Source organism: Chrysemys picta, chromosome 1, assembly GCF_011386835.1.
Source record: "Chrysemys picta bellii isolate R12L10 chromosome 1, ASM1138683v2, whole genome shotgun sequence".
Classification (NCBI taxonomy): domain Eukaryota; kingdom Metazoa; phylum Chordata; order Testudines; family Emydidae; genus Chrysemys; species Chrysemys picta.
Genome location: NC_088791.1, coordinates 129,145,998 through 129,159,655, shown reverse-complemented (window position 1 = coordinate 129,159,655; position 13,658 = coordinate 129,145,998). Strand labels below are relative to the sequence as shown.

The 13,658-nt window shown below is 37.9% G+C and overlaps 1 protein-coding gene across 6 annotated transcripts in view; it reads left to right on the top strand.

Moving 5' to 3' along the window:
- Positions 1-13,658, top strand: part of LRP6 (LDL receptor related protein 6) — a 199,738-nt gene that overhangs the window by 102,115 nt on the left and 83,965 nt on the right. For 5 of the 6 annotated variants that reach the window (XR_006173338.2, XM_042845766.2, XM_042845854.2 and 2 more), the window contains 2 exons: positions 5,483-5,679; positions 6,466-6,597. Coding sequence is in view for 4 of the 6 variants with exons in the window: in XM_042845766.2 (XP_042701700.1) it covers positions 5,483-5,679; positions 6,466-6,597 (329 nt within the window). In the remaining 2 variants the exon portion in view is untranslated. The remainder of the gene's footprint in view (positions 1-5,482; positions 5,680-6,465; positions 6,598-13,658) is intronic. The other variant, XM_042845830.2, reaches the window with a different exon arrangement.

The window sequence follows — 13,658 nt, the reverse complement described above, 5'->3', positions numbered from 1 at the left end:
GTAATTTTTTACTCCTTTCTCTTCCTGCTTCCTCACAAAGTGTTATATAGGCATCTTAAACAATAGAATAAATGCAAATGCATTTAACTTGAACTAAATTTTCTTCAGGCAATAGCAATCTTCTTGGCAAAATCTGTTTTTAATTTTACTGTCTCTCTGATTACCATGCTGATAATATAGTCAGGAAACAGTGATACATATCACAAGAGAAATTCACCTTGATAGAGGTGTACTTTCTTTTCTCCCACCACTAAAACAGTATATATGGTTTGTAAATGTTTTTAAAGTAAGCTGCCCAGGCTGGATAAAAAGGTGATTTAAAAAAATGATGTTTTTAATTGGACTTTTAAACATTTAAATTAAATACAGGCTTTTTTTTTTTAAATAAACCTATTTACAATTAAATTGGAGAACCTATGGTAAAGCCTAAGCTTACTATAATCTATTATAGTAATTTTAAAATTTAAATTAAAAAAAAACATTAAGCAGTACATATTTGCTGCCAAGTGTTAAAGGAAGTCAAACCACTGAGCTGGTGGAAGTCACTGGCTGAGCACTTGGAACCAGTTAGTTGAAGTGCTAAAATGACTTTTAGTAGCAATAGCCTCTTCTGCAGGTTCAGAGAGAATATTTTCTTCATTTCTGCTTATTCAGCTATTTCAGTGCAGTGACTAGACCATTCAAAATTAAGAAACAAATGGGAGTTGAAAAAACAGAAACGTTTATTTCCTCCTCCAATCTGTGAATAAAAACTGGGTTTGAGAAGATGAGATCTAGTTCTAAAATTTTGAAGGACAATGGTGACTAGGAAAAGTCAGTTCAGTTCGTTAACTAGAGATGTTACTTCCTTTCTCAATACATTGATTAGTTTTAAGTGCAAAACATGTTTTGATAAACCTCCTTTATTTACCCAATTAAAATAATTTTAAAATGCTGGTTTTGTACATTTTTAATTGTTTGAATTTCCCTCCGAATAGAGCTTGTCACAAATCATAAGTAAAAAAATTAATCACGTCGTAAATAATAAATGCATCACACCGTTTTCTGAGAATATAAAAATGTAAACATTAAGAATTAGGAAAAATTAAGAATCTGAATATGTGTAAGTTAGACTTTATAATTGCTTTAAATAAATGTCTGTAGATGTGGTAGAACCTTCTGGTTAGCAAAAAGAAAGATTGGATTTACTGTAATGGTTATATTTAGTTGAGAATCGTCATGTTTTAATGATCACCAACCAATGAAAATTAACCTTCTTTAGGAAAATAACTAAGAAATACAAATGCAAAGCAAGCTTAAAATCAGTGATTCAGATCAGGGTTTCCTGCTTGCTGATTTAAATCATGATTAACATAGGTGATTTTAATTAATCCACCCTGAAACTACCTCCAGCTTTTGAAGTTTAATTGTGTGGTTACATTTTTCATGTTAATTTTGACTGAACCTCCAGTTATTCTCTTAGAGACATTAAATATTTTATCTGATGATTATGTGTTGATTGAGAAACTTCCATGAGGTCTACAGGGCTAATAAAACTGCCCTCTTATCTCCAACTCTCCCGCTCTTATTTCTGTTGGTATCTGTGACTAGAAGTAGTAATTTGACTATAACACTTAAACTGTAAGCTTTTGAGGGAACTGAATAGCTTGGTAGAATGATAATGGGATATACAGTATCTTGCCTTCACATCACTTGTTCAAATCGGGCATGGGCTGATAATTTAATGATTGAAAGTAGTTGCCACCAGCCAGCTGTCAGATCTTGTCAATCCAGTTACACCAGCTACCTCATAATTGGTGCCCTTGATGGCAGTAAGAACAGGAGTACTTGTGGCACCTTAGAGACTAACAAATTTATTAGAGCATAAGCTTTTGTGGGCTACAGCCCACTTCTTCTTGATGGTAGTCTCACTAGAGGGGTGGAGACCCAATTCCCCTTTTACCCTTAAGTGGGGTTCGTTTGCATCAGTGGTTAAGCACATTGGCAGGACTATTCTGGGAAACTTGCACTGCTGTTACCCACATGCAATAGCTCAATATACAACATCACTCTCAAGTACGGTCACTCTGGCACCTTTCATAATTAGTAAATCAAGATAAAAATTATTTCCTTCCAGTTTCTCCCCTTCTCCCACCAAAACTTTGCAGCCCTTAATGCAGATCATACTTAACAAAACTGCGTTATAGCAGCCAGAGAGGGAGTATTGCTTGTTTTATTTTACTTCTCTTCCTTTCCCTGCTTTCTGTGGTTCCACTCTCCTCCCTCTCCACCCCAAAAAAAAAAAAAAAAAAAAAGCTTCAACTGATTAGAATCTAGAGCTGGCAAGGTCTGTTTAGTGGAGCTCAACTTCATTGTTGATGCAAATTGTCTAGCTACTCATCAGCAAACTTGCTAATATGGCCCATAGAACATGTTTAGAGAGAATAAAATGCCATTTAGATTAGGTGATTGAAAATGAACTATCACCACATCTCCTAATTGCTGTCCAGAAAACTACATGAATTGGATCATAGTGTTATATTATTACTTAGCTTAATGAAGTACCAGAAACCAGTACCTGTGTACTTAGGTTGAAAGACTTTTCCACCATGACCTGTCCTTTTATCTACAGAAAAAATAACACATACTTAAGTATAACCACATAACTGATAGAGCAATCAAGTGAAGTAGCTTCCTACTCTTTACGAACCTTTCCAGATAGGGTCAGGCTTGGATAAGGATCACAATTCACTTTATGCATTGCATGTTAACGGTTAGATTTTCAAAAGTGCTCTGCACCCAGCATCTTCCATTGTTCTCAATTACATGTTCTCTTTGAGGGCTCTTGGGGCCTGAGGATGTTTAAAAATCTGGGCACTTTAAATGGGAACTGAGCTCTTTTGAAAAATATGGCTTGAGTTGTAGGTGCACGCTGAGCACTCTTGAAAAATCTGACCTTGGATGTTCAGACCACTGGGTTTTGGGGGGACGGGGGCGGGGGGTAGTGAGAGGGTTGGTAATCAGTGAGACCTTGGAATTCTGCTGTTTTTAATTATCATGTGATGTGTTAAAAGACTTGAACAAATTCTGGTCCTGTTGTTATAACCCAGGGGTTGACAACCTTTCAGAAGTGGTGTGCCGAGTCTTCATTTATTCACTCTAATTTAAGGTTTCGCGTGCCAGTAATACATTTTAACGTTTTTAGAAGGTCAATTTCTATAAGTCTATAATATATAACTAAACTAAAAGTAAATAAGGTTTTTAAAATGTTTAAGAAGGTTAATTTAAAATTAAATTAAAATGCAGAGCTCCCTGGACCGGTGGCCAGGACCGGGCAGTGTGAGTGCCACTGAAAATCAGCTCGCGTGCCATAGGTTGCCTACCCCGTTATAACCTGTGGCTAATTATGCAAACTTGAAAGTTTTTTAATGGCTATTTGGCACATATTTTTTAAAACTCCATTATTCTGGGAGTACCTAGTAGGTCAAGCTTCATTGTCACAATGTTGGATTTCAATTGAAAGCTACATTATAATAGTCTCTCACAATGTGTGAACTTGAGTTTCCTCATTTTAATTAGGTGCTAATATATACCTGTCTGACTCAGATGGAGGCATGTAAAAGAGCAGTTATGATTTGATACTTGAGATCCTATTGCAAAATATAAGATTTTATTTAGTGTGGTGTTGGAACATAAACATGACCATTAAATGAATCAGCTTGTTTTTCTAGCAAATTGAAGAGTAGCAGTTTTTAAAAGACAGTTCATTGATAATTAAATGTGCTAGAGTGAAAGTACTAGAAATTGCAACATCCTTTATCCTAAGAGCCACTGGTCCAGTACAGGTTCATACTTCACAATACTGTCCTGCTGCTTAGCTTTTAACAGAAAAGTGAGAGTATTGTTGTCCCTCATTCAGTTGCTGACTCTTTTGTACGAGGGAGTGTATGGATATTTCTCCAAGTTATGCAACTCCTTTCCACTCAAGAAAAGACTTTGAAATGAGGCTGGCTGGTCATTGTACATCTTACAAATCCTGATCCCAAAGAAACTGAACCTGTACCTCAAGCCCTAATCTTTGGTCAGGAATTGTCTCCAGAATTCATGGGAAGTGGGGTTCAATAACTATCTTTTAGAATGTCTGCCTTACCATCTGTTAGTCTTTAAGGTGCCACCGGACTCCTTGTTGCCTTACTTTAGTAGTCCTCTTAAGTAAATGCAGTTTGCCAAAATGAGTTTGTCCTGTGCCAGCAACTGAATGTCTAGTGGAAATGTATACAGGTCTGTCTCATCTTACGCTGGGGTTACGTTCCGCAGTCAGCGCCTAAAGCGAAAATCGCGTATAGTCAAAATTACATTGAGTGTAGTGGCGGGCAGAATCGCCCGCACTACAGAAACAGTATTTAAATTGTTATTTTTCTCTTTTTTGTTTTGTTTTTGCCGACCGCGTAAAGCTGAAATCGCACATGTTAAATGCACCTAAGATGCGACAGACCTGTATACATTTTTGTTAAGTCCCACTTCATTTTCTAAGCAGAAGCTACACACTGACACCAACGAAGGAAGGAAGGAAGGAATGGCAAAAACATAGAAGTATTAAAAATTGATAACATTCAGAACTGAACACTGGGTAAAGGGGTGTTTGGAAGTCAGCTACAGTGTTTCATATGTGTGAGGTAGAACAAACTGCTTAAAAAACCAAACCAAAAAAAAAAAAAAAACCCGCAAATTACTCAGTTTGAATCCCATGAGGCCAGATTCATAATGACTGATTTCAACATAGCAGAAACTTGAACATGTTGTCTTCCACAAAGTTTGAATTACATTTTGGGGATAGGGAAGAACCACATAAAAGGGGAAACTGGGATGAGAAGAGTTACCATAGCAATGTGGCCAGTAGATGAGATTCTTAATGGCCTTGCTTTTAATAAATATTAAAACAATCTAGTGTAATAAATGATGATAAAAAGAACTCTGGTATTTAAACACTTTGTAATATTTAAATTTTTGATGCTATAGCTATTCTTCTAATGGTTGAAAATAATAGTAAAGCTGGAAGAGATGGTTGGCCTAGAGGCTTGGTAATAGATCACAAACCCTTGCAGTTCTAAATTTGTGTCAAGGTTGGAAGTGACTTGAATTATTTATCAGTAGTTTGGCAAGTGTGAAATGAGTTGGTAATCTCAATATGACTCTAATGTTTGTGCAGCACTTGGAAAAGGTAACTACTCCTTGGCACTTTTATAGTGCTTTGTTAGTAGAGCTATATACCCCTCACAGCTGGCATCTGTTGGCATTCTGGCATCAATGGATTGGCCAATAGAAAGTGAATTGCCCTCCGTTGCTAATGTGCTTTTCCATGGATAAACAGAAGGCTTTGTTCAGCAGTGCTATCAATGTAACACCTTTTCATAAATACTACACTACTTAAACATAAAATTAAAAACAAAAGCATACTTTTAATTATATGTGCACATGTGTTTTCCTCCTTGTACCCTATTAGGCAAGCAGTGGTTAAAGGATCCCTTCCACATCCTTTTGCTTTGACTTTGTTTGGGGACACATTGTACTGGACTGACTGGAACACTCATTCTATCTTGGCCTGCAACAAGTACTCTGGGGAGGACCTGCGTGAAATACATTCCAACATTTTCTCTCCCATGGATATCCATGTTTTCAGCCAACAGAGGCAGCCAAATGGTAAGGAGTCTTGCTTTCTTTTCTAGCCGCAGGTTGGAACTGATCTGTAAAAGTCTGATATGCCTTTCTGTTTGGAGACAGGAGGAAATTGCGAGGGAGCTGGATGGCTCCACTTGCTTTATGATGCAACAGTTTCCAAAGCAGGGGATTTAGGAATAGACCCAAAGGGACACTGAATATTCTTTACGTTGTTCTTTAATATTAATAAAACATCTCACCCCTCCTCCTCCTCTTGCCAGCCATAGTGCAGCATTCCTTTTTATTTATTTATTTTTAAGGGGGCCATGTGCTGGAGATTTAAGCAATAGGGGACTTGTATTTTTTCTCTCTCTTGAGCATTACCTGAGAAGTCCATGTTCCTGAATGGAAACTATTGTTAATGTGGCTAATGGTGTTAAACACGACTAGCTCTGTAGGATAGCCACCATCTTAACCTTTTAATGAATTTATCTTGCTTGCATTTTGTATTTTTGTACATGCTGCTGCTTGTTTTGGTGCTGAGCAGTTTGTGAAACTGATAAGAGCACAGATGAAACACGAATCCTATGTAGAGCCAAATGCACATTTTCAAGAAAGGAAATACGCAATGTCTTCGCAGTTGGGTACAATAATTACCCACTCTTAATGCTTTGAATTAACTTTTACTTGTTCTGTGTTTATTATTTCCTCCTTTATCCACTTTCCTATCACAGACTCTTACAACTCAAAAAGCCTTATGCCTCCTGACACATGAGATGAGGTCATTTATTATTAAAAACATTAATCTGTGTGATTTATATTCAACAGCTACAAACCCATGTGGAAGTAATAATGGTGGCTGCTCCCACTTGTGTTTGATGTCTCCTATCAAGCCTTCTTATCAGTGTGCTTGTCCCACTGGTGTGAAACTCCTTGAGAATGGAAAGACCTGCAAAGATGGTAGGATTTGTTTTTGAAAGATTATTTAGGAATAAACTTTACGTAGTTTCTGCAAGAAAGGTGTTTGTCCATTTCATTTGATAATGTATATGAAGGGGCTCATGAGTTGGAAATATTATTATGGGAAATAGTATGATGGAATGATTTATGCTTTTCCAGTACAGATATAAATTATAGGGAATGTTCCCTGAAGACTTGCATATGCCTGGAAAATTTCTAATTGTGTTCTATTAATAGGCTCATCTCTCTATTTTTTTTAAAAGAGAAGGCATGGTCTCATGGCTAAAGAATAGGTACTAGAGACAAAATATTTGGGGTGTAGTCCCACCACTGCCACTGGTTGACTGTGTGGCTTTGGGCAAGCATTTTGAGCCTTGGTTTTCTCATCTCTAAAAAGGGAGGTAACAGCTACCTCGTATATTGCTTCTTAGGGCAGATCTACACCGAAACCGCTGCATAGGCGCAGCTGCACCACTGTAGCGCTTAAGTGAAGACACTCCTATGCTGATGGGTGAGCTTCTCCCGTTGGTATAGTTAATCCATCTCCCTGAGAGGTGGCAGCTACATTGACGGAGAAGCTCTCCCACCAACATAGCCCTGTGTACACCAGGGGTTAGGTTGGAATAACTGTGTCGCTCAGGGGTATGGACTTTTCACACCCCTGAGCAACATAGTTATACCGATATAGGTCTGTAGTGTAGACCTGGCCTCAATTAATTAATGTCTGTAAAGCACTTCTGTTATTGTACATTAAATATTTTCATCCCTTTCTTGATTAGTGACATCCAATATCTCTTTAATGCGGCTACTTATCCTACCCTATGCATACCTAACATCATAGGCTGAAACTTTCAAACTCGCGTGCCGAAAGTTAGGCACCTGAATTTATATTTAGGCACTAAAATAAAAGTGGCATTATTTGCAGAGGTATTGAGCACCCAGAGGTCTAGCTGACTTGTTTGGGAAATATGACTGATCAACATCCCTCCATGAAAATCAAGCGATGTTTACTGAAGTGCCTAAGTATAGATTCAGGTGCCTAACTTTAGGCACTCAAGTTTGAAAATCTAAATAAATTTAACATTGGATCAGATTGCTATAATGATCCTGATGTCAAACAGCTGAAGAATAAGTATCAGGATCAAATTAAGTTTTGTAAAACAAAGAGCCTTTTTTCATGCAGGCTCTCTCGCCTGAAAAGGTAGCAGGAGGGGGGAAAAAACCCATACAATGATACAGGCAGAATTAATTTTAAATAGAATAATTTGAAAAAAATGTTTTTTATTAATGTACTTTATATGAATACCCTTTTATATTTAATTTAAGACATTTTCTAGGACTTGTAGCTGCTCTTCAGTGTTTCCTCTTCTCTCATCCTATTTCACTCCTTCTCCTGATTGTTTAACATGGCTAGATGTGTCTGTGAGAACCTTATTAAAATAAATTGCCTCTTGTACATAGAAGAGCAAAAAAGCATAAAGATTCCAAAGCAGCCTTGCAAAATTGTCATGAGGAATTGCCAGCCCATGCAAAAAATGTACTTTCCCATCCTTACCATGATGAACAAGGTAATGATGATTTTATTGCCTGTCAAATAAATTATCTGAGGCAAGTGTACGAAGAGAATTTATTTTCATAAATAAAAATCTCATATAATGATTTAAACTCTGTTATTGGAATCTGGTATTCACAGCCATACATTTATCAGCTTATTTCTTTGCCTGGTTCATAATGAGTCAATTTTTACTCCGTTCTCTCCATAAAAACATGAGACACTGAACCATTAGTGTGCTCCTGTTCAGACATACAGCATAGTTCTTCATATCAGTGGTTTTATTTACTAAGAATCACTTTAAAGCATTGTGCTAGTAATATGTAGAGTATGTGCAGCAGAGACACTTGGATGATCATATCGATATCAAGTTGTGTGTCCCTCCTGTTCTCTGCCTGTGGCACACAATAATTTAGTTTCCTGAGGGCTATAATACTTTGGTCTAATTATGGTTGTTTGGTGTGGAGGTCGCTGGATGGTATTTTGTGGCATCTGATATATAGGAGATCAGGTGAGATGATCCGGTGGTCACTCTGGTCTTAAACTCTGACTCTGCCTGTTTATGCTCTCTGAATCTTCCAAAATAACGGGCCCACCTTTTAAGAGGTAGAATGGAAATTAAAAATGGAAAATCCATTTCCTTGGTCAATATGTGCTGTATACCCCTCTGCTAAACAGGATTAGAGTAGTCAGTGCAAAACAAAGTAAAAATGTATACACCTCAAGCCTTGTTTCACATTCTAGGACGTCCCGCTGTGCTGAGCTAATGCCCCAGTATGCATCATACTGGTAAATCACAGCTGGTAAGAGACTTTTGCTGGGGGAGGATAAGACCAAAGGGAAATAGGGAAGGCCTGTGTGTTGGGTATGGTCCAGCTTTCAAAGTTGTTATGCTTTGCTCAGAGATTATATAATAATAAAAAGGTATCTTTGACAATCGTGCGCTTTTTTTGAGGTGGGGAAGGTGACAGAGACTTGGGGTTGCTGTGGGTGAGGGAGACAGGACTTTCCTGAGCCCTACAGGGCCAGCTCCAAGTGGCCGCCGATTGCTTTGGTAGTTGTGAAATGTTAAAATTGTGAATTTTGCGGGGTATCACAGTTAAAAAGAGCAGGCCAGCAGGATTCCCAAGGATCTAAAAGAAGTAAATCTGTTCTTGTTTATGTGTAGACTTCCTCTTTTAGGCTGCTTACTGATATTAGTGAAATAAATTGATTTTCCATTTTTACTCTGCAGTTGGCCTGTTAAATGTCTGTCATGGAAAGAGTGAAACTGAACACAGTGAATTAAAAAAATCAATTTCCCCCTCTGAGCCAGATCCATTCAGTAAATTTCAGTTGTGCTGAAAGAACCAAGAAAAAGCTGAATAATTACATTTCAAAACCTCGGCTGAAACTTTAACATTTTTGACTTTGCTGGGAAAAAAGATGATTTCCAGTTAAAGAGTAGTGAAAATGAAGAGAGAGACAATGCTTCTTTCTTTCAAGGCAATTTTATCTTCTAGTGGTGATCTGAGCAAGAATCATGATCATTCCAAAACTAAATAATAAATTGTTTCATACTGAAAGGAATACCTCTGAGAAGCAGAGATCCTTATTTTTCTGGTATGTTAGATTAGCGCGCTGGCCAGAACGGAAAAGATTTGGAGGGTGAGTATTGTGTGCATGTTTGCAATGATTTGGCATTGACAAATGATCCTTGCAGCCAAAGGTGAGGCTGGCTGACCCTCGTTGAGCAGTTTCCATGACAACTAGCATTTTTGAATAGTCTCAGTTTATAGCAAAGTGTTTTTTCTAGTGTTTTTTTTTTTTTTTAATCGCACCTTAGAGGAACTTCATTTTTTCTGACTATTCAGAACAATACCTTTTCTTTTTTCCCCCCTTTCCTGTTTTGGGTAGATTCCATAAACTTCTCTCCAGAGTATTTTAGGAAGGGTTGATGTATGAGCTGGGATAAAGTTAGTTATTCTCCTCATGACTAATAATACTAATAATGCTTTTAATTTCCACTCCCCTTCCAAAAGAAAACAGTTATCTAATTGGGACTTTGGCTTACTTCCAGTGCTAACACTGCTCCAAAATCTGGGTGAAACTTCAAAAATCCCCATTACTCAAAGAATAGAGAGGGAGAATGACCAGTTTGCCAGCCAGCAATTCCTCAATTGATATGTCCAAGGCTTACAGAGCTATTTTGAGCATGCAACTGCTATACCCAGTACTTTACCTACACTGTCATTGTACTAGTGATACTTTAGCTTGCTGTTCTGTAAAGCACTTTGGGGTGTTTTTCAGTATGACATGCACCATATGAACCTAATTCTCTTGACACTCTGGCTATATATATGCTGTTTATACAAGCTGTTTGACATTTCATTTTTTTTAATGGTAAAATTTGAGTTTGTTTTAGAGGCCTACTGTATTCTTGTTGATTTTGGGAAGATCTCTCCGTTCATTTGCTTGCATTCTGTGCCCTTACGTGCACTAGACTTTTTCTTATAATTTCCCACTTTTCCTTCCACTAGTACAGTTTAATTGTTGGCACTTGGAAAGGAACGAACACTGCAGTAGTTGCTTTCACTTAGTGAGGAGACACATTTTTCTAATGTAGCATTGTAAAAAAAAATATTTTTAAGTGTGAACCTTGCTTTGGTCTTCCTGTTCACTGTCAAGAAGAGACATTCTTTATCCCATCCATATCTAGCAAACGTCTGTCTGTCTGTCTTTCTTTCCAGAACTCTGTATTTCCTGTTGCAGTGTAAGACTACCCCTTGGGGAAAAAACTCCTAAATTCTCTGCCTCCACAGCCTGTAAAGCCTGAATCCAGATTTCCATATATATATATATCAAGAATCTTAACTTTAAAATTGTTCCTTTTCCCACCTCCCTTTAAACGAGAGAGAAATTTGCCTTTGATTTCTGGACACTTGTCCTTTTCCTCTGCAAATTCAAGGCTGTTGTCATTTAGAAGAGAAATCTTCTCTCTCTTCTCTCTTCCTGTAGTAGCAGGGGCAGACTGACAGCAACTGGTACAACAATGGGTGGGATAAAAATCAAGGGAAAGATTTTTCGGAGCAGGAAGTTGAATCAAATATGTAATAACTGTATTGAGAACTTATTCATTACTTATGCTTGATAAGCCACAGAGAGACAATTAGACTTGTGCTAGGCCTGGGTCTTGTTATTTATATAGTCCTGGACCAATACCAAAAAAACACTGTTGGCCTGAGGGACCAACAATGGTTTTAAAGTAAAATAATGTACAGATCACCAGGGCAAGAAGCAGATGCTTTGTTTATATCATTGTAAAGCTGGAATTCATTGTAAAGCTTGGCAGGTCATGACACACTTGACTTTAAAGTTATGTCATTGCAAGTATCAGCTTGCTTCGTCCCATTCTTTCCCAGATCTCTCCCCCACCCCATGTGTTTAAATTAGACTTGATTATTAGTAACGACTTTCTAGAGAAATATTAGGAGTAGTAGAACTAGCACAATGCACTGCAAGCTTGCAAAGCCAGCTTTAAAACTGCTTAATAAAAGTAGGCTAAAGTTTTCAAACATGGGTGCCCTAGAGTAATGCTTCTGTGTCCATATTTAGACACCTAAATAAGTGGCTTGACTTCTCAAAAAGTACTGAGCACCCAGTGAGTTCCCATTAACACCTAACTTTTATTTATATATATATATATATATATTTTTAAATCATAGAATAGGGTTGGAAGGGACCTCAGGAGGTCATCTAGTCCAGCCCCCTGCTCAGAGCAGGACCAATCCCCAGATAGTTTTTTGCCCCAGATCCCTAAATGGCCCCCTCAAGGATTGAATTTACAACCCTGTGTTTAGCAGGCCAATGCTCAAACCAGTGAGCTATCTCTCCCCCCCAATGGTTGTCTTGGTCTCCAACTTTAATCATGTATAAACTATTGGGTGCTAAAATTCTCATAAATTGTGTGGGAGATCAGCAAGATGGTAATCAGAGGACCTGATTTTAAAAACCTGCCCTTTTAATTTATAGCACTACTTCAGTATTTTTGGTGTACTGTTAAATGCTAACTTTAAATATAGTTCCGTAACACTTGAATTAAAAAAGTACATTACATTTGGTAGCTCCTGTGTGTTCCCCTGCCCCACTGAAGTCCTAGAGGCATTTGAATCCATTGGTGGTGGTGGGGTTTTGAGCCATTTTGTAAATTCATAAGGAGTTACAGTGCCCAAATAAATGATGACCTGAACCCTGTACACTGGCATGCACAAACTTGAAATACTCTTTCCTGCATTTTTTCCTCTTAAGTATGCGTATACTGTATGATTTTTCCTATATTGTTCACCAGTGGAGGCAGAAGCTTCTTGGTTTTGGTTTTAGTTTTACTCTTGTACCAAAGCGAAACAAAAACACACAAATTTTAAGTTAAACTTCATTACCGTGGGGTCAAAGGACAAAAGTTACAAGCCGCCACTATCCTGAGTAGTTATCTTGGAAAACTGATAGTGTACGTACAGAGTCTTGAAGCTGAACTTCAGTCGTGTGTGTGTTTGTTTTTAAATGATCTCTGGAATTGGAATTAGCAAAATTCTGAGATTTAAAAACCTCAAGTCTTAAGCAACCTACATGTCTTGCATATTCCTCTGAACATAGTCATCACAATCCAATGTTATATGAGGCTTTTCAACTGATGTATTGTACAAGTTTGTCTAGATTTTAGTTTTGAGTCCTCCCTTGTTTGTTCCTTGATGATGATCAAGGTGGTGATGTGTGGCCCGTGGTCATCCTATAGATATTCCAACCTCTGAGATTTACTACTTTTGGTATTAATCAGGACAAGGAGAGCCTGCTGAGGTCATCTGAAGTGATATTGCTTCAACCTAAACTTCTGATGAGGTGCTTCTCTGCTAATCAATTCCCATTTTCCTAACAGAATGGCTTTCAAAGGCGATATAACTAGCCAGATAAGTTGACTATTTACAGAGGTGTGGATAATCACTTTAAAGTACGTTTTTAACTTTTTATTGCTTGATTGGCCATGTTTTTGCGGGGTTGGTTTTTTCTGATGAGTGGAATGTTTGCTATGCTCCTAGATAAAGACCATGAAATGCTTAGCTCAAAGATCCGGTGTGCAACACAGGTTAACTGAAAGCCAATTATTTCCTGATATTGAATGAGGTCTTAAAGACACGGGTCCTAGAGACACAGGTATGTCTACACTTAAAATGCTATGGCAGCACATCTGCAACATGCAGTGTAGACAATACTTCCATTGATGGGAGGGGTGGTTCTGCTGGCATTGGTAATTCTCCTCCCCAAAAGGCAGTAGCTTGGCCAACAGACAAATTCTTCCATAGACCTAGCACTGTCTACACCAGGGGTTAGGTCGGTATGTTTATGTCTCTCGGGGGTGTGGATTTTTCACACTCCTGAGAGATGTAGCTATGCCGTTGTATGTTCTCCAGTGGAGACCAGCCTGCAGTCTGTTTGACTAAACAAAATTCTTTTGTTTTCTTTTGTTAATGCTGTG